This window comes from Aspergillus glaucus (assembly GCF_001890805.1).
Source record: "Aspergillus glaucus CBS 516.65 unplaced genomic scaffold ASPGLscaffold_6, whole genome shotgun sequence".
NCBI classification, from domain to species: Eukaryota; Fungi; Ascomycota; class Eurotiomycetes; order Eurotiales; family Aspergillaceae; genus Aspergillus; species Aspergillus glaucus.
Genome location: NW_019170458.1, coordinates 633,124 through 652,616, shown reverse-complemented (window position 1 = coordinate 652,616; position 19,493 = coordinate 633,124). Strand labels below are relative to the sequence as shown.

At 49.6% G+C, this 19,493-nt stretch overlaps 4 protein-coding genes across 4 annotated transcripts; 3 read left to right on the top strand and 1 right to left on the bottom strand.

Annotated features, from left to right (window-relative positions):
• Nucleotides 1-172: 172 nt before the first annotated feature.
• Nucleotides 173-8,156, top strand: ASPGLDRAFT_122102 (putative HEAT repeat protein (DRIM); the record flags this gene model as incomplete). The annotated part of the gene is made up of 2 exons (XM_022540291.1): nt 173-1,521; nt 1,574-8,156. The coding sequence occupies 2 exons, from the start codon at nt 173-175 to the stop codon at nt 8,154-8,156; spliced, it is 7,932 nt and encodes a 2,643-aa protein (XP_022402770.1).
• Nucleotides 8,157-8,460: 304 nt separating this feature from the next.
• ASPGLDRAFT_122162 (DNL-type zinc finger protein) lies at nt 8,461-9,069 on the bottom strand (the record flags this gene model as incomplete). Its single annotated transcript, XM_022540297.1, has 1 exon — nt 8,461-9,069. The coding sequence occupies one exon, from the start codon at nt 9,067-9,069 to the stop codon at nt 8,461-8,463; it is 609 nt and encodes a 202-aa protein (XP_022402769.1).
• A 184-nt stretch (nt 9,070-9,253) lies between these two features.
• Nucleotides 9,254-12,414, top strand: ASPGLDRAFT_45091 (cullin family protein). Its single transcript, XM_022546163.1, has 4 exons — nt 9,254-9,461; nt 9,606-9,992; nt 10,061-11,931; nt 11,987-12,414. The coding sequence occupies exons 1-4, from the start codon at nt 9,420-9,422 to the stop codon at nt 12,156-12,158; spliced, it is 2,472 nt and encodes an 823-aa protein (XP_022402768.1). The 5' UTR covers nt 9,254-9,419; the 3' UTR covers nt 12,159-12,414.
• A 1,039-nt stretch (nt 12,415-13,453) lies between these two features.
• ASPGLDRAFT_1314058 (uncharacterized protein) lies at nt 13,454-16,307 on the top strand. The gene is made up of 3 exons (XM_022541039.1): nt 13,454-14,670; nt 14,719-15,523; nt 15,578-16,307. The coding sequence occupies exons 1-3, from the start codon at nt 13,608-13,610 to the stop codon at nt 16,200-16,202; spliced, it is 2,493 nt and encodes an 830-aa protein (XP_022402767.1). The 5' UTR covers nt 13,454-13,607; the 3' UTR covers nt 16,203-16,307.
• The last annotated feature ends 3,186 nt before the right edge of the window (nt 16,308-19,493 follow it).

Genomic DNA, 19,493 nt, shown 5'->3' with positions numbered 1-19,493 from the left:
CGTGATATACCCGCTAACTATGATAGGCTAGCGTGGATACAAACACCGAGCTAATCTCCGCACCGGAACAACACTCGCTCCGATGAATTTTTTTTGATGGAGGAAATGATCCAGACGCCTCGAGATATCTACAATAGACACTTTTGAGCCGGCGCTGCTCATATTATTCAGGATGGTGGCGTCGACGAACTCACGGCCCCAGTCCGTGAGACGGTTAAAAAACAACACAAAAACTACCAAAAATCATCGATTCGAGCCGTTCTCGCAGCGCGTCGCAAAGCTTAAAATCGACCCGATTCACCGTGTGCGCCGGCCGAGTTTTGGCGAAGAAGGAGATGAGACGTCTTCATATTTCAGATCGGCTTTTGACCACTGGTCCGAGTTGAATCTGTCCGAGAATTTTTCCCAGTTTGCCCGTCGAGTTAGCCCGTTATCCGAGAGTCTTGCTCAGATCTTGTACCATGAAGAAAGGATTATGGGATTGCTGGTGGAGGGTATCGAGAAGAGGGACGAGCATTCCATGGAGGCATTTCTGAGTCTTCTTGCGCAGTTTGCGAGGGACCTGGGGGTGCGGTTTGAGAAGCATTTCGCGACTGCTGTGACGCTGGTGGCTTCGGTTGCTGCTACACACCCGGAGGTTGAGGTGGTCGAATGGAGTTTCTCCTGTATAGCATGGACTTTCAAGTTCCTTTCGAGGCTATTGGTTCCGGATTTGAGACAGCTTCTGGGTATTATGGCACCCTATCTAGGGCGAGAGCGCCAAAAGCCGTTCGTGGCCCGTTTCGCCGCCGAGTCGATGTCCTTCCTCATCCGCAAGGCCGGCCTTGTCTATTACAAGAACAAGGAGCCCCTCGAGCTTGCGACATCCTTTTTACTGAACGACCTGCGAGAGACAGCGGCGAGTTCGAAGAACGTCGAGGCATACAAGGAGGGACTGATGGCTATGTTCTCAGATTCGATCAAAGGAGTCAAAGGGGGAATCCATTCCAACGGAACCGATATCTTGAGCTGCTTCCTAGAGAAGACATATGCGGAGGATGATCTACAACGTGGACTAGCATTGGAAGTCGCTGGTGGTATCGTCATGAACCTCTGCCATGACACGACTGCCGCGACGTTCGAGCCTATCCTAAACACCGTCACATCATACATCGAGACCCATTCCAAGAAGCAGGACAGTCGCCGCGCCGAGATCTGCTGTCGCCTACTGTTCCTATGTGTTACAACCCGTAAGGGTTGTAGGGTGAGCAACTGGAAGACCGTTCACGAGACTTTGCTTCTCTTGCTCCAGAAGGCTGCAGCCGCACTAAGTGCGTACGCTGGCTCGATGCCTCAACTTCTAACGACGGTGGCCTATGCACTCCAGGTGTCTCGTATGGATGTGATGCTACCATTCATGCGACCTCTCATGGATGCTGTCGCGAACGACAAATTCTCAGCCTACTTCTTGTCTTTTTGCGCCACATTTTCAGAATATGGAGCTGAGAGATTCCATGGAGTTGTCCTTCCTTATTTCCAGAAGTAAGAATCTAAAGTCATGGGGTTTAGGCTATTGAATGCTAATTTAATCCAGGTTTGTCAACTCTTCATGGCGCGAGCATGAGTATGAACTGTGCTTGACAATACTGCGCTTGAACCAGGCCGGCTGTGTCACCTCCGAGTCATCTAAGCCTGGCTACATCACTTGCCCTACCTCTTGGAAGTCTCGTATAAAGGAGACGTTGAACCAATCCAGCCCCGACGTTGCAGAAGTCGGTTTAATGAATGCGTACTCGAAGCTTCCGAAGGCCATATTGTTGTTTTCCGACCCGTCTATTCAACCTGATCTTGTCCGGAGCCTGCACGATCATTTAACCCATGCATTGACCGATAACGAATCTGAGCCATCAGTCACAACCAAGTTCTTCCTTGGCCAAGGATTCAAAGCCTATGTCGACCTTGCGGCCGAGTCTGACGACCTCGATTTGAAACTCTGGGATTCTATCAAGAAAGTGGCCACGAAATATTCCCGCCTTCCCTTCTTCCTCGATGCAGTCTTGTCCTACGTTTCAGCTTGTTCGAAGACCTCCGGCTTCAAGGAGTCAATATCGGATGACTTTGCTAATGCCTTAATTACGAACCTTGCCGGCCCGTCGCATGAATCACGATTGCTGTCCCTCAAGGTCCTGCAACAACTACTCCAGGCCATAGGCGAAGATGGCTCTCCGCTATCTCTAGCCATTGAGATTGAAGAGAGCCCTCTCAACATAGATACTGCTCGTGTCATCTCCATGCAACTACGTAAACTCGTCATCCTTTACCCGCAAATAGTTTCTCGCAGATGGATGGCCACCTTGATACCTCATTTCTGCTTCGGTTTGTTTTCGAAGAAACTTGGTCCTCTCTGGGATGATGCAGCCGAGGCTTTGAAGACGATTAGTGAACATTCAGAGGGAGAGAATATTGTTTCGGACATCGCGATTCGATGGCTCCACGAGCGTGGTCCCGACGTGCCGGACGAGGAGACCGAAGAGGACGACATCGACCCCCGCGCGTATGGAGAATACGGGTGCTTCAACGCTGCGAGAATCGAGAGAGTGCAGGGTGCAAACTTTTCAGCTACAGTGCAGCCGGTTGCAGTACTGCAACGAACCCTCGACAAGGAACACGAATTTGCAGAGGTCCTCCCCACTACTCCTCGCGCCCACGCTCTTAAGGTTCTCAACGCAGCTCCCATGATAGCTGAGAAACGGTCTCGTCAAGTCATTCCATTGTTTATGTCATGGGCTCAGCATGATGAGGAGGATACTGCGCACTTGGAACCCGAGTCCGACTCATCGGATATGCCAGCACATGGGGAGTATGTTCCCTGGGGCTTCAAGGATCGTTTGTCATTCCTTGCCCTCTTCGGACGATTTATCAATCCCAAGGTCTTGTTCAGGGCACCCGAGGTTCACGATGCGCTGCTGGGATTGCTTTGTCACGGTAATTCCGACATCCAGCGATTGTCCCTCAAAGCTTTGTTCACTTGGAAGTCGCCAAGCATCCTGCCGTATCAGGAGAATTTGTTGAATATCCTGGATGAATCAAGATTCAGAGATGAGCTATCTGCTTTTGTCCATGTCGGCAAAGACGATAGTACTATCGAGGAGGGGCACAAGGGCGAAGTCTTGCCTGTCCTTCTGAGACTTCTCTACGGTCGAATGATTTCGAAGGCGAGCGCAAACGCAGGACAAGCAGGACAAATTGGGCGGAGAAAGGCTATTCTGCGGACTCTGTCCCACTTGCCAGACCAATACTTCGCGCTTTTCATGCAGGTCTCTTTTGGCCCTCTTGGAGAAGTGCAATTGGTCAAGGATGGTGAAGTTGACCAGCAGCCGTTTCAGCAGGAGCTTGCTAGTCTTAGGAGGCAGATGGGTCTGTTGAAGTTAATTGAGTCCGTGTTCGACACACTCCAGGCCCGTGTGACTCCATTCGCTGAGAGCTCTTTGAATGTGGTCCTGTACTGTCTCGTCAGAGCGTGCCGAACTCTTGAGAAATCGCAGAGCGCCGGTGCTACTGAGGAAAAAGTGCTTTTGGCGCTACGCAACCTTCGGCACACATGTATTCGATGCCTTGAGCTTATCTTTTCTGTCTCGCTGGATCGAGACTGGACCCCTTACGTTCGCATTATTTACGAGGATGTGATCAACCCTAGACTGGAGAACTTTGCCATCGAAACGGCTCAGGGTGTATCGGGTCTTCTCCGGCTTTTCCACACCTGGGCTTCTTCACCGAGATCTTCCTTCTACCTCGTGCAGGAGAATAAACTTGTTTTGACAAAGGTTGTTGATACTCTTGGGGTGGACTCAGCCCGTGATGCCGTCAAAATCTTCGTGATGGACGAAGTGCTGGTGCCACTGATTGAGCATTCTAGCGGCAAGAAGCTAGAAGAGGAAGAGGAAATGAGTGACTTCTCGCCGGAGGAAATCCGCTCGACCGTCCTGTCGCCTTACATCGAACACGCCCTTTCTCACCTCAGTCGCCTTCTTAGGAGAGGTCCCTCGCGGCCTGTGTTGGTGTCGGGCGTCCAAACCCTGTCTCTCCTCGCCCCGTGCGTCGAGTCTTCGCGCGAGACCTCAAGCTTGATCAGCATCACGACGTACCTTCTCCGCCAGCCTGCAGACCGTGTCTCCCCCAAGACCAAGTCGGGCTTGTTGCGCATTCTCGAGCACTTCTTACCAATTTACAAGCCCAGTGAGGACCCGGAGCTTTCTCAATCCGTATTTGAGGCTATCTCGGCCACTTTCGACTATTTCAGAGATGACACGAACCGAGAAGTGCTTTCAAGAGTATTCAGTGCATACGCGAAACATGACCCCGAACTCGGCGAGGTCGCACAGCTGTGCGAGGACTTGAATTCAAGATCTTTCAAGAAACTCGGAGCGGACTATGAGCGTCGCCTCCAGGCCTTCAGAAGGATTAACGAGGATCTCTGGAACAACTTGAACGCAAAGCAATGGCGGCCATTGCTCTACAACATGTTATATCACATGAAAGACGAAGAGGAGCTGGCTATCCGAGGTAGCGCCTCGTTCGGATTGAAGCGTTTCATGGAGAGGGCCATTCTCCCGGTCGACGCGGGCGTAGAAGACTTCGACACCCTTGTGAGCAAGACTCTCTACCCTGCTCTACAAGGCGGTGCCCGTCAGAAATCGGAGTTGATTCGGTCTGAATACGTGGCTGCGCTTGGCTACTTTGTCAAGTTAAACCCGGAAAGGCCTGCTGTTAAGGATTTGCATGTTCTTCTTGTTGGTGATGATGAAGAAGCGTCTTTCTTCAACAACATCCTTCATATTCAGCAGCATCGCCGTCTCCGTGCTCTGCGCCGCTTGGCTAGCGAGGCTATCAAGGGCGAGCTTCAGGCAGTGAACATCAGCACAATCTTCATCCCGCTTGTCGAACACTTCGTGTTTGACGACGAGGAGGGAGATGAGAATACCCACAACCTGATTGCTGAAGCTGTGACAACCCTTGGAACGCTTGGTGAATCTCTCGACTGGAACCAGTTCAGAAACACCTTCCGGAGATACCGTGGTTACATGGAAAGCCGGTCTGAAATGGAGAAGAATGTTCTGCGACTCCTGGGTAGAATGGCAGATGCCCTGACAAACGCGATGAACCAGTTGAAACCTCCGACTAAGTCTGATGACGACGACGCCGCTGACGACGACGACGAAATGGCAGACGACAATGACGCCGCGGTGCCTGCGAAATCCAAACTCGCTCGATCCCTCCCGTCTGCCACTAAAGTCGCCAACGAACTGACGACGAACTTCACTCCCTTCCTGACCAACTTTATCCATTGGAAGGCTGAGGCGCAGATGAGTCTTCGTTTGCCAGCAGCGGTTACCACCATCAAACTGCTGAAGTTGCTGCCCGAACAAGACATGGCCATCCGTCTGCCCCCTGTCCTCCTGGACGTCTGCAGTATCTTGAAGAGTAAGGCTCAGGATTCTCGGGATACCGCCCGGAAGACATTGAACGATATTTCTTTTCTCCTTGGACCTGCCTACTTCGGTTATATCCTCAGGGAACTGCGGAATACGCTCAAGCGAGGCTACCAGCTCCACGTTCTTTCGTTCACAGTTCACTCGATGCTTGTTTCTACCACGGACGACTTCAAACAAGGAGACCTGGACTACTGCCTGCCTGACCTGGTTTCCGTGGTCATGGACGATACCTTCGGTACCGTTGGTCAAGAGAAGGAGGCGGAAGGCTATACCAGCAAGATGAAGGAAGTCAAGAGCAGCAAGAGTTACGATTCCATGGAACTGCTGGCTAAGAACTCTACTGTCCCGAGCCTGTCGAAGTTGACCAGACCGTTGCAGGCCCTCTTGCAGGAGAAGCTTAACGCCAGCATGGTCAGAAAGATCGACGAACTTCTACGAAGAATCGGAATCGGTCTCCTGAGGAACCCGGGCGCTGAAAGCCGTGATCTTCTGATGTTCTGCTACGAAGTCACTAAGGAGTCTTATAAACAGCCCGTTCAGGATGACAATAATAAGCCCGCTGCTCCTGGTTCCAGCGAGTATCTCTTGATCAAGTACGAAGGTGCCAAACGGGGCGAGAAGCGCGGAACCACTTCGTCGTATCTCTACAAATTGAACCGGTTTTCGCTCGATGTCCTGCGAGCAGTCCTCAACAAGTTTGGGTCTCTGATCACTCCGGGTAACATGGCTGGTTTCCTACCCATCATTGGTGATGCTTTGGTGCAGGCGCACGAGGAGGTGAAGATCTCCGCTCTTCGGCTGCTGTCAACTATCATCAAGCTTCCTCTGGCTGAGATTGATAACAACTCTCATGTGTATTTCACCGAAGCCGTCAAGGTCATCAAGGAAGCACCAAGCACAAACACTGAAGGTTCTCAAGCAGCCCTGAAGCTGATCTCGGCCATGCTGCGCGAGAGGAAGAACACGAAACTCAGGGAGGGTCATCTTTCCTACCTGCTCCAACGTCTCACATCCGATATCGAAGAGCCCGATCGTCAAGGTGTGACCTTCAACTTCATCAGAGCCGTCATGGCCCGCAAATTCGTGGTGCCAGAGATGTATGAGCTAGCAGACCACATCGCAACCATGATGGTGACGAACCAGACGCGCGCGGCTCGGGATCTGGCACGCGGTGTCTATGTGCATTTCTTGATCGAGTATCCTCAGGCCAAGGGTCGTTGGACCAAGCAGCTTAGCTTCTTGGCTAAGAACCTCGAGTACAAGCACGCTGATGGCCGTCAATCGGTTATGGACGCGCTACATATGCTCTTGTCGAAGACGGGTTCTGCTCTTGCGCAGGATATCGTCGGTACTTTCTTCCTGCCGCTAGTTATTGTCATGGCAAATGACGATGCGCCTGAATGCAGGGAGATGGCGGGTGCCTTGCTCGGAGAACTCTACAGCAGGGCAGACCGGGAGCAGATGAAGACCATTCTCAGTCCTATCCACACATGGCTTGAGCAGACAGACAACATGCTCCTCTGCAGCACCGGATTGCAAGCCATGCGGATCTACTTCGAAGCCGAGGAGACAGAGAAAGAAAAACAGGCGCGATTCGTCACCGATGTCCTCCCTGAACTCATGCAGCCGATCCTCAAGGATGAGTCGACCGACAACTGGGAGACGCTCTACTTCTCTCTCCAATTGTACCTCAAACTCTGCAAGACAGTCCCCTTCATCGCCATGTCAAAGCAATGCGCCACGATCTGGTTTGCCATCCGCGAGTGCCTCTTCTACCCGCACGCCTGGGTCAAAACCTGCGCCGCAAACCTTGTCGGCATGTGGCTCGCGGACGTCGCCAAGACAAACGCAGCCAACGGCTTCGGCTCGATTCCTCTGGTCGGAAGTGCAGAGTTGACTCTCGATAGAGATGCGATGTTGCAGTTACTCCGTGCCAGCATGCGCTGTCTCCGGACTCCCCGTGTCAGCGAGGAACTTGCAATGCAGACCGTCCGCAACATCGTCTTCCTCTGCCGATGCAGTGCCCAGAATGGTCTCGAATTTTCCAACTTGGGAAGCAAGGACGCGGAACTCGACGAAAGCGTTTCCGAAGACGAAGACGCCGAAGCTGATGCCGACGCCGCTGCCGCCGAAGCAAAGACAAACGGACACGCCGACGGCGAGAAGGAGAATCCAACGTCAAAGACCGCAATCCGCTACGTCTTCGAACAAGCCTCCTCAATCCTGCGCCGCGAACTCGTCAATACGCGTGCGGTAGCCCTCGTTCCCAGGACCGCATCTGTCGGTCTTTTTGCGGCGCTCTGTCGGCACCTCGAAGCAGAACACATATTGCCTTCCCTCCCAATTATCCTCCTTCCCCTGCAGCATCTGACCGATACCTCTATCCCGGCGCCACGGTCGTCGGACTTGGAGTTCCGTGAAACTTACAAGGCCCTTGTGTCTAATTGCCATGAGGTCCTTGATCTTATTCAGAAGAAGCTGGGTACCACCGAGTACATCACTCAGATGGCCGCCGTGCAGGACTCCATCCGGGAAAGGCGTGAAGGTAGACGGGTCAAGAGACGTATTGAAGCTGTTACGGATCCTGAGAAGTATGAACAAGACAAGAGAAGGAGAAATGACCGCAAGAAGGATAAGAGAAAGGAGAAGGGGATGGAATTCCGTGGAAAGAGACGGGGTTGGTAAGGGTGTTGAAGTTGCTGTATATACATTTTTGCCCGGGTTTATGACGGCGTTTATGGGAAGCATAAAAAGGATATGATGAATAGAGATTCTATGTTATAGAGTAATGGTACAGTTCATTAGTTTCTAAAAGTACAAGTACAGATCATGGAGTAGGGTGTATCATCAATGTGCATAGCAACGTCCATCCAAAACGCCTCTTTTGGTCAATTCAACCCCCAAAACATGCATGATGAAATTTTTTCTAGCATCATTGTAGCCACAGCTGGCCGTCTGGGAATCATTCGAGACCATTTTCAGCAGCCCGTTACGACTGTCCATCGCCAGACTTCTCCCCCTCGCCCCTCTTAAACGCAACCCCATCGTCCCAGAACTCCATATCCCCCTCCAGATACCCCCTCGTCACCTTCTTCCCCTCCTTCTGCATGATATCCTCCAACGTAGTACTCTTATCGAAGAAGATGTTCAAATGATCAGCGATAACATGTCTGTTATGGCAAGACGGACACCGGATCAAAACCGTTCCCTTATGGTATCCATGCTTGGACATGCGGTGCGATGAACGTTCTCCGCACGGTTTGCAGGTGAAGGTAATTTGGTATGCGGGTTCTTGTTCGCGGCGCAGGCGGTTCTGTTCTTCGTGTTGAGCGTCGGTATGTGCGTCGAGTTGGCGGTCGGTGAGAGGGGATTGGCCGGATGAGGAGGAGGAGGAGGAGGAGGAGGAGGAGGAGGAGGAATTAAATCGGAATGCGTGATATTGGACTGCTGGTCTTTGAGGTTTTTGGAGCTGTGTTGAGGATGAAGGTAGGCGATTGATCAACTGGGAGAATGGGCGAGTGGTTGTGCGGGAGATTGCTGTTCGGGGGAGAGAGGTGTTCAGAGCCCGGAGGCCGTAGGATAGCGATGAAAGACGCATTCTGAGATGTGTTTAAGCAATGGTAAGCAGTTGACAAAGATCGATTGATTGAGGATGTTGAATCAGAACCATCGGAGGCAATGACGGAGTACAAAAAACTGCGCCGGAACCATATTTCTCCGGGCTCTTTCACTCCGCGGATCTCCAAGTCGAGCTCCAACAACTTTGCAGAATCCGGGGAAATGCTTCGAAAACGCAGAAGCCAGCTTGGTCGTGCTGATATTTCGAATCGTTACCCTCGCTGAGCTGTGCTCCGACTGTCACTCTCTTTCTCGAACTGACCCCGCGATACTTTGCTTCTTGACTGCCCCGCGTTGAGCTCCGGAATATCGGACACTTGAACCTTCAAGATGGCGATGAGGGCCAGGAAGAAGATTCATGCCCCGCGAAGGGTGAGTGTCCTTCTTTTCATATTCGGGATATGAGCTGGATTGGGCAAAATCTCGATGCTCAAGGTGGCTGAATAGTGAAGACCACCACCACCAATTTCGCTGCCAGACACTGTAAGATGGCAATAAGCTAACAGAGCTATGTAGGGCCTTACCTCTAACAACGTTAACAACTTTGACGAAACGTGGGATGTCCTGGCATCGTCCCTGAGAGAAATCCACACGAAAAATGCGTCCTCCCTCTCCTTCGAAGAACTATACCGGAAGGCCTACCGAATCGTATTGATGGGAAAATGCGGAGACTTATACGAGCGGGTAAAGCAACTGGAAGGAGAGTGGCTTGGGCAAGAGATTCAGAAGCGGATCACTGCGTCAATCACCTCCAGTTTGCTATTGGCAAAGGAGCCGATTGACGTACAAGACCAGTCAAATGAAAGACGGGCTGCAGGAGAAAAGTTTCTCTCTGTGTTGAGAGAAGCTTGGGAAGATCACCAGTTGTGTATGGGCATGATCACAGATGTTCTTATGTACATGGTTGGTTATATTGTCGCTGCTCTGTTCTGCCATGTGTCTAGGTTAACATGCCTTTCTCTAAATAATAGGACCGAGTCGTTACTACGGAACACCGAAAACCATCTATCTACGTCGCAGCTATGGCGATCTTCCGCGACTGCGTAATACGGTCGAACGTACGCTCCGATTCAGACTACGCTGTAGGTGATGTTTTGAAGGATACCGTGCTGTTCATGATCCAGCTGGAACGGGCGGGACATGTCATCGAACGACCATTAATACGACATTGCATCTACATGCTCGAAGGGCTATACGAGACCATAACAGAGGAGGAGTCATCAAAGCTCTACCTGACCATGTTCGAGCCAGCGTTTATCGAAACGAGCAGAAGTTTCTACCGAACAGAGGGGCAGCGGATACTGGAAATGGCAGACGCGGCTACATTCTGCAGAATCGCCACAAACCGGATCGCAGAGGAGCGAGAGCGATGCCTTTACACGTTATCTCCCCTTACGGAACCGAAGATCAAAGACGTGCTGGACGAGGAGTTGATCAGCAGACACATTGCTGAAGTCGTCAACCTGGAGGGTACCGGTGTTCGGAGCATGATCGATAATGACCGGATTGACGTTCTGGCAAGTGTCTACGAGCTCAACTCGCGAGTTGACAAGAAGAAGACACCTTTGACATTGGCCGTTCAGAAGCGTATAGTGGAAATGGGGCACGAAATCAACGCCTCAGCGACTTCTGCCCAGTCCGCAAAACCGGTTGAGAAAGAGACAAACGGCGACAAGAAATCTGAAAAGGAGAAGGAGAAAGAGAAGCCCATGAACCAGCAAACTTTGTCTGCTACCAAGTGGGTGGACGATATCTTGGCCCTCAAGAGCAAATTTGACCGGATCTGGAAGGAGTCTTTTAAGCTGGACCAGGGCATGGAGGGTGCAATGATGAACAGCTTTTCAGAGTTCATCAACTCGAATCCTCGCAGCTCGGAGTACCTTTCTCTGTTCTTTGATGAGAATCTGAAAAAGGGCATCAAGGGCAAGACGGAGAGCGAGGTTGACTTCCTTCTCGACAATGGTATTACCCTTCTTCGTTACGTGAAGGACAAGGACCTTTTCGAAACATACTACAAGAAACACCTTTCTCGCCGGCTTCTCATGAAGCGCTCAGTCAGCATGGACGCAGAACGGCAAATGATCTCAAAGATGAAGGTGGAGGTCGGAAACCAGTTCACACAGCGCCTGGAGTCCATGTTCAGGGATATGACTGTCTCCGATGACCTAACATCCAGCTACAAAGATCACATCAAGAAAACTGGCGATCCGGATCAAAAGAAGGTGGATTTGGAAATAAACATCCTCACCAGCACAATGTGGCCGATGGAGATCATGTCGAATAACAAGGATGGCGAAGTACAGCTTCCGTGCATCTTCCCGAAGGAAATTGAGAGCACCAAGCAAAGCTTCGAGCAGTTCTACCTCAGCAAGCACAGCGGCAGAAAGCTGTCCTGGCAAGCCAGCATGGGCACTGCGGATATCCGGGCAACATTTCTAAGATCCAACGGCAAAGTGCAACGGCATGAACTCAACGTGTCTACCTACGCCATGGTTATCTTGGTACTCTTCAACAACGTCCCAGCGGGCGAATCTCTCACGTACAAGGAAATCCAAGAACAAACACGGATTCCAAACCACGACCTGATCCGGAACTTGCAATCGCTCGCTGTCGCGCCCAAGACACGGGTGCTGAAAAAAGAACCCATGAGCAAGGACGTGAAGCCAACGGATAAATTTTCCTTCAATCACGACTTCCAGAGCCCGTTCATGAAGGTGCGGATTGGCGTCGTCAGTGGCGGGGCCAACAAGGTCGAAAATCAAGACCAGCGCAAAGAGACCGAGAAGAAGATGAATGAGGAGCGTGGAGCTAGCATTGAAGCTGCTGTTGTGCGGATCATGAAGTATGCCCTCCCCATTTCCCAACCCTACCATGAGTTCAATGCTAACAGATTGTAGGCAACGCAAGAAGCTCGTCCACTCGCAGCTCATGAACGAAGTCCTTTCTCAGTTATCTGGTCGTTTCTCCCCTGACATTAACATGGTGAAGAAACGTATTGAGAGCTTGATTGATCGCGAATACCTTGAACGTGTCGCCGAGGAACCGCCTACATATGGGTACATTGCATAAGCCATATCCACCTCATTTCTATGAATTCTTCTCCTTCCCCATCTCTTTATTTATTCTCGATCTACTCTTGGCGATAATGCAATATGACACGGATTTAGCACGGCGAACGGTGGCTCTTTTATACGATCGATTGAATGTGATGATGACTGAACGCTTTCTGGATGGATTTCAATACCATAAAGTACTGTATGTAGTACTTGCTGAATAGAACAAAACCACTTGATATGGGATATCATTACTATATGTCCCTGTCCATAGCACTCCGTATTATACTTGTCATGTGACGGTGGCTTGGTATGACCTCAACTGCACCCTTCACACAAACAACTTTAATCCGATCTACCCAGCTTGGTATCTTAACTGAACGGAGCAAACGGCGTACGTACAAAATGAACCCGTCAAAATTGATGAACAGCTCAGAGAGGGGGGTTGGAAACCTCTTTGAGGCAGCGGATCTACCTGATCCTAGGTGAAAAGATGGAGAACCCGTCATATTTTGAAGATACAATGCCAGTGAGTTAACCAAGAATCTTTTTATTGCTCCTTGATCTAACTACGACTCGACACAGACTGGGTCCGAATCATTTCACCAAAGAAAGTGAAAGAAAAAGCCGAACACTTGTCGGGAAGTCAATTGCTTCGAGGACGTTGCTCTTTCAGGACACACGCCTGCTGTTTTTATGACCTATTTATGGGGTCCTGGGATGCCCCACGAGGACAGTGACCTCATTGTCTTGGTCATGTTCAGGGCCTCGGGAGAAATGTTGAATAAAAATTCATTGGGTGCTTACCAAGGAGGAGCTAGTGTCTAGCTTCAGCTTGCGGAGACCCTTAAGTTTTTCTTTTGGCCTATCATTTAGCACCATGCTGATCAGATTCATGCAGCAACGACATTGGGCGCTTAATGACCATGGCTTGAATATCCTCATCTATGATAGGAAGAAGGGCAAGTTGTAAGTATTCAGTTAGTACCGAGTTTCAATATCGAAATCAACAGCTTCATTCTCTGCCTTTTAAGCACGCGAGTGACCTTGAAAGCTATTCTTCAACGAATTCTGATGATCCAACCGCATACTCGCCGATCACCCGCAATTGGCCTGAAGTTATCATATTCAGATTGCGGCATGAGATATACAAATAATAAGACTACTGGGCCTGAGAGGAATCAGCTAGAATCCGGTCTTCTCAAGAGGAAAGCATTTCAAGCCGTCTAAACGCCCGGTTTCACAAAATTGGACACCAACCCGTGATGCGATATGCTTCCATGAATAGGATGATGTGGGAACCGTGATAGCTTTGCATATGTTCAGTCCGCTGTGGAGGTGTGGGGTGGGGGCCCAACTAGTACTTTTGCAGGGCCTTCGTTAACATTGAGGATGTTTTTGATTTCTGCTCAAACATCCCTCGAGATTATCTCTTCAATTCAAACATCAAAACCTAAGAACTGGAATGTCAGAGAGAAGCCAAACGTCGACATTCAAGAAACTCTCCCACAATGCCTATACCATTGGCTGGGTCTGCGCCCTGGAAAAGGAACAAACTGCCGCGATAGCCATGCTCGAAGAAAGACATGAAACCCTCCCGAAATCTCGGACTGACGACAATACTTACGCACTGGGCTCGATCGGGGACCACAACATCGTGATAGCCTGCCAGCTCAATAGAGATGGCCCCGCAACGGCTGTTGCCGTATCGATGATCAGCACATTCCAATACATCAGATTCGGGGTCATTGTTGGGATTGGAAGTGGTATCCCACCCAAAGTTCGAGTAGGCGATGTTGTTGTCAGTCAACCTGTTGCAGATTATCCCGGTATCGTTCAATGGGATTTCGGGAAAAAGGAAACTGGTAAATTCGAACGGACCGGGACATGCAATAGACCCCCGAATTCCCTTTTGGCCGCTGTGAACCGGCTTAAAACTGAACATGAGATGAATGGATCGAGAATTGATGAGTACCTCGATGAGATGGCAAAGAAATTTCCTCAGTTGGCGTCCAAATACACTTGGTGTGATTCGTTGAGGGATTCTCTGCTAGATACAGGCAGTCACGAGAGAAGGAATGTCTATCTCATGGTGTGGCAAGGCTCCGTTGCCTTTTTATGGTATCTTCTGGCATTGTTGGCAGCCCTTCCAACCAAAGCACCAGCGACGACAGGCAATCAAGAAAACGCAGCGAATGATGGAGAGAGAACCCACAAGGAGGTCCAAATACATTATGGCCTAATTGCGTCCGGCAATATGGATATCAAAGACGCCAAGTTTCGCGACAATCTTGACAGAAGCTTTGGCGGAAACTTGCTGTGCGTGGAAACGAAAGCTGTTGATATAACGAACCAATTTCCTTGTATCGTGGTTCGAGGAATTTGCGATTATGCAGACGCCGCAAATAATGACGAGTGGCAGGAATACGCTGCGGCCGTCGCTGCAGCATATGCAAAAGAACTGTTGGGATGGGTGCAATCAAGTGACGTTGATACAGAAAACCCGGTGAAAATTATACTTGATGAAGGTCAGTAAGTATATCGCACTCTATCTTTCGTGTCTAATGGATGTGTAGTTCGTGAGACTGTTTCAAGAACAAGGAAAGACGTCGGAGATGTCAAATCCAACATATCGAAGAAAGAGAAAATAAAAGTCCTCAACTGGCTCACTCCGATTGAATACGGCCCTCAGCATACGGATTACATCCGTAGACGGCAGCCAGGAGCTGGGGATTGGTTACTTGAATCTCCCGAATACCAGAAATGGCTGACATCGAGCAGGAAAACGCTGTTCTGTCCAGGCATTCCTGGCGCTGGGAAGACGATCCTTGTGGCAAGCGTCGTCGACAGTCTGCTCCATAGATTTCGAAACAATTCGAGGATTGGGGTTGCTTACATGTACTTGAACTTCCAAGAGCAGCAAACACAAACGGTTCACGCTCTTCTTCTGAGCATCGCGAAGCAGCTGATCAGGCAATCCTCCTCTATGCCAGGGGAAATACGAGACTTATACAAGTATTGTCAATCCAATGGGACTGCACCATCATCAGATGAAATTTCCAAGGTTACCCGACTGGCCTTCAAGCTATACTCACGAGTGTTCCTTGTCATCGACGAATGCAACCCATTCGTTCGATCAAACTTGCTGTCGGAAATTCTTGGGCTGCAATTTCATGGTAATATCAAGCTATTTGCTACATCGCGACTTTTCAATGATATCGCAAACCGATTTGGAACTATCAAACTCGAGATACGAGCCTCAGATGGCGATGTGGAAAAGTATCTAGATGGAAACATGTCTGCCCTCCCTTCATGCGTGACGCGGAACAAAAACCTACAAGATACCATCAAAAAAGTACTTGTAAAATCCGTTGACGGAATGTAAGCCTTCCTACCCCATTCTAATATTTGAATATCGACTTAAAGAACAGTTAGGTTCCTGCTCGCACAGCTCTATATGGACTCTCTTCGCGATAAAGTAACAGAAAGAGCGGTTTTGGACGCCCTGGAGGAGTTTCAACAACTAAAGCCAGGGTCTGATTATTCCAACAAGCACAGAGTACTGTCTCTAGCATACGATGGGGTGATCAACTGGATTGAAAGCCAAGGCCCAGGACTCAGCGGCCTTGCGCGAAATGTGCTTATATGGATAACCCACGCGAAGAGACCCCTTACTACAATGGAGCTTCAACACGCACTTTCAGTGAAGCCCAATACATCTGTACTGGATGAAAAGAACATTCCAGACCTCGATGACATGGTCTCTGCATGTGCAGGGCTCGTGAGGGTTGATGAAGAAAGCCAAACCATTCATTTGGCGCATAACACGACAAGAGAATATTTCGAACAGACACTGAGGAGGGAATGGTTGTCAAACGCAGAAAGTGTGATTGCTAGAACCTGCATGACATACATTTCATTCGACAATTTCAAGGATCTATCTCACGAAGACAATATTGTGTTGAGCTTTCCATTTGTGCAATATGCCGTCGATTACACGTTATCCCACATATCCCATGTGGTAAAGTCTTCAAAGGGGCACATATTCCTCTTCGAATGAACAATGGGTTTTTTCGCGCACTTCGCCAAACTTACAGATTGGGTCTATCATGATAATGGTCATGGCGGCGACAATGTGAATATGGTTGGGGGGACTATGGCAGGCCCTTCCACGCAGCCTGTGCTCAAGGGGACCCATACATGGTGAAGAAATTTCTCAATCACGAAGCCGATGTCAATCTCAAGGTTGGCGTAATGGCACTCCCTTAAATGTGGCCACCATATTTCATCGGTGGGAGGTCGTCGAGCCTCTGTTGGCAAGAGCGGCTGACTAGTGGGCGATTGATGGATATTATGTTGGATAATGGCATCGACTTTAATGCTACAGGAGGCTCCAACATGAGTACCGATGTATCTCTCCATTTATACCTCGTAAAACACCATATTACGGAGAAGTCACCCTTATGTACCCTATGTAAATCACGTGACTCAAATCGAATTGATGCCATACCTACCGCATCCGGTATAGCGCATCACAAGATTCGCACATGGCTTCTCAACTTTCCGATCTGAGTCGCAAAGCTCACACAAAGTATGGCAAGTAACGAACCACGGGTCAAACGATACATTTGTTTACAAACTGCCAACTCCGGACAGTAAACAAGAATAAGCACTACTACATACAGCATCGTGCGGTAATGACAACAAATCTTGCATACAGTAGTGCCTTGTCTTGCTCTCACTGTGACATCATCGGTCTACGACGTAATAAATGTAACAGATTTGTACCGGAGAGAGGTTTTGCCGGGGAGCACGGTCACGGGCGCTAGGGCTGCGAGTGATGACCAATTACAAGTATGTACAACTAACTTTCGCGGGGCTATTGTGTCGAGACTCTCTGTTATGCGCTGAAATCCTACAGGAGCAGGATAGCCAATAATGATAGTCAGGAGGATGTAGATCAATGGTGACATGAGGGGCAGCGGCTGCGAAATCCCCTCAATCGGGCGTGATAAGATCGGGCACACCGACAGTCGGTTGGAACTTCGGAAGATTACTCCGCACCATCGTTAGAAAGCACATACAACCAAGTGCTCCGGGGAATACGATGCAGTTAATGTTTCTACTATTTGCCTGCATTTAACGCTTCAAGAGTCAACGCACAACATCCAGAGTGAAAAACTCTGCGAGTTTAAAAGTGTAAACATGTGACCTCACCTGACTCGTCATGTGCCGTGTCCGACTTTTTCCCGTCGCTCATACGGAATTGCGATTCGAATCGGCCGGCGTCTCACTCAAATAAGCTCAGCTTTGCTTTCAGCACCCCCAATAGGATTGGTCATCGATACCAGTCTGACTCTGGTACCAGCTGAAACCGGGTTGTAACCACAATCAGTTTCCGATCGTCGATTGGGGCGGTGGTTTGCCCACACTAGCAAGGACTACCGAGCACGATCCATGATTATTGAAGACGATCGGAAACAATAGTCGCTCGGCAAAAATAGTCGTCAACTCTGTGCTCTTTCAATCGGAAAGAAAATGCGCAATGACGTTCGATCCCCGGAAGAAAGAAATAAAAGTCAGGAGACTTATTGAGCTAAGATCACTAACCTCCATGCGCTAATATGGGAACGTGCTGCCGCTAACAGGGATCGAACCTTTTTTTCCCTCTACAGACTATTGAAAGGTACCCGGAGGATATTCATTATTGGATAACTAGGCGCTCATGCACTGATTTGCAGCACGGGGAGCTTTCGTTAATATGACCCTTGGAGAAAGGCTCGGAAAGGGATACGCCCCTAGCCAATACCCCCACGAAGTACGGAGTACACTGCAACCCTGGCCATACCTGCCGGAATGCTGAAACGTGCAAAGTAAGGGCGATTGAAGAATCAACGCGTGTTTGAAGAGATTGAACCGCGATAAGAATAGTGCTCGAGAATGGCGGGTAGGACGTCATTCTTGTTCTCTGGGGAAATCTTCACGCTGTCTATGGAGTACGGAGCACCCCATACAGATTGTGCAGGATATCTCAAACTCAATCGAGTTTGATCCTGTCCGAGGAGTGTATCTTGCATTTGGAGACTTGCAAGGGACACGATTATTGGCCGTTTCTGTACGGAGTACGCATCTGACAATGGTGAGGTGATCTTGGAACCAGATCTAGTCGCAAACCGGGTTTCCTGACAGATGTGCTGCGATGCCCGAGGTTACTGCGACAATGTTCATCACTACCCAAATCGACATGGTCATGGCATCTATTCTGGGCGTCGCCCAGCTTGCCCAATTGAGTGCTCCGGCGCATGTTTCCCTGCTGATCAGATAATGTGAAGAGTAGGGTCTCTGCAAAGGCATGTGGCAATTTGCCCAGATGAGCAGGCGAGACACTTGAGAAATTCTCCGCACTATGTATGTACTCCATACTGTACTCTGTGAGGGCAGTGCAGATGACAGTTATGTTCCTTGCGTCATGTCCTTATTCCTAACTATCCTGTTGTCGGCCGGCACAAGTGATTATCCGATGTGGGGCGGAAGTGTGGGGAACGGATAAGATTTCGATCTTGAGAATTTGAGGCTCATTCCGAGCTTTTCGGGCTTGTGACTGGACAATGGCTGTCGATTATTGACCAATAACAGGGTTTGTATAATACTAAATTTTTCTCTCGGTTTTCGCTTTCTGTTCTAGGGTTTTGATGGAGCAGTATATACGGTAATAAATGAAGTAATAAATTTCTTAATACAACCTCGCATATGCCAGGACTTTGTATGTCAGGGACAGAGCATTGACAGGACAGAGCCCAGCTAGTCTACAGGCTACTCTGGAGTAGTCTCAGAGAATGTAAAGGACAAAGAAGAAGCCACGGAGCAGCGATGAAAGAATGTCGGTAAAAATGGAAACAGACCACCAGAAAGCGAACAAGATCCGGAAAGGACGAAAAAGAAAAAAGCTGTCACCAGTGAAACGCCCGGCGGTTGCTGAGCAGCGAAAGAGGCGGCGGCAAGGGAGTCCCGGCAACGAGGAGCACTAGCCGTTTTGGGCTAGCTCCTTCCTGCAACCCTGTCGGTGCTGCTGTATCCATACCGTCCCATACAGTATTTTACATGGCCAGCTGTGCAGTATACAACTGTATACAGTCTACCTACAGTCTGCCTATGGAGCATCGCAGAATAGGACGGCATTGGCTGTAGGTACCAGTGACTTGTCCTCTGCACGCAATCAGAAGCTGCGAGTCTTGTATCTGTACAAAATCACAGTATTCCGTACAGAAAAGACGTACACTCGACGTATCTAAGCTCGTCCATCTGGAGATCGCTCTCCACTCAGCGTTGCCATTGCAACAAGTTCGGTCAT

Excerpts from the sequence above, each read along its gene's own strand:
- ASPGLDRAFT_45091 (XM_022546163.1), top strand. The coding sequence starts at position 9,420 with ATGGCGATGAGGGCCAGGAAGAAGATTCATGCCCCGCGAAGG. Across the intron at positions 9,462-9,605 it reads AGATTCATGCCCCGCGAAGG|GGCCTTACCTCTAACAACGT; the intron begins GTGAGTGTCCTT and ends AGAGCTATGTAG. Across the intron at positions 9,993-10,060 it reads CAGATGTTCTTATGTACATG|GACCGAGTCGTTACTACGGA; the intron begins GTTGGTTATATT and ends TCTAAATAATAG.
- ASPGLDRAFT_1314058 (XM_022541039.1), top strand. The coding sequence starts at position 13,608 with ATGTCAGAGAGAAGCCAAACGTCGACATTCAAGAAACTCTCCCACAAT. Across the intron at positions 14,671-14,718 it reads GAAAATTATACTTGATGAAG|TTCGTGAGACTGTTTCAAGA; the intron begins GTCAGTAAGTAT and ends ATGGATGTGTAG. Across the intron at positions 15,524-15,577 it reads GTAAAATCCGTTGACGGAAT|GTTCCTGCTCGCACAGCTCT; the intron begins GTAAGCCTTCCT and ends AAGAACAGTTAG.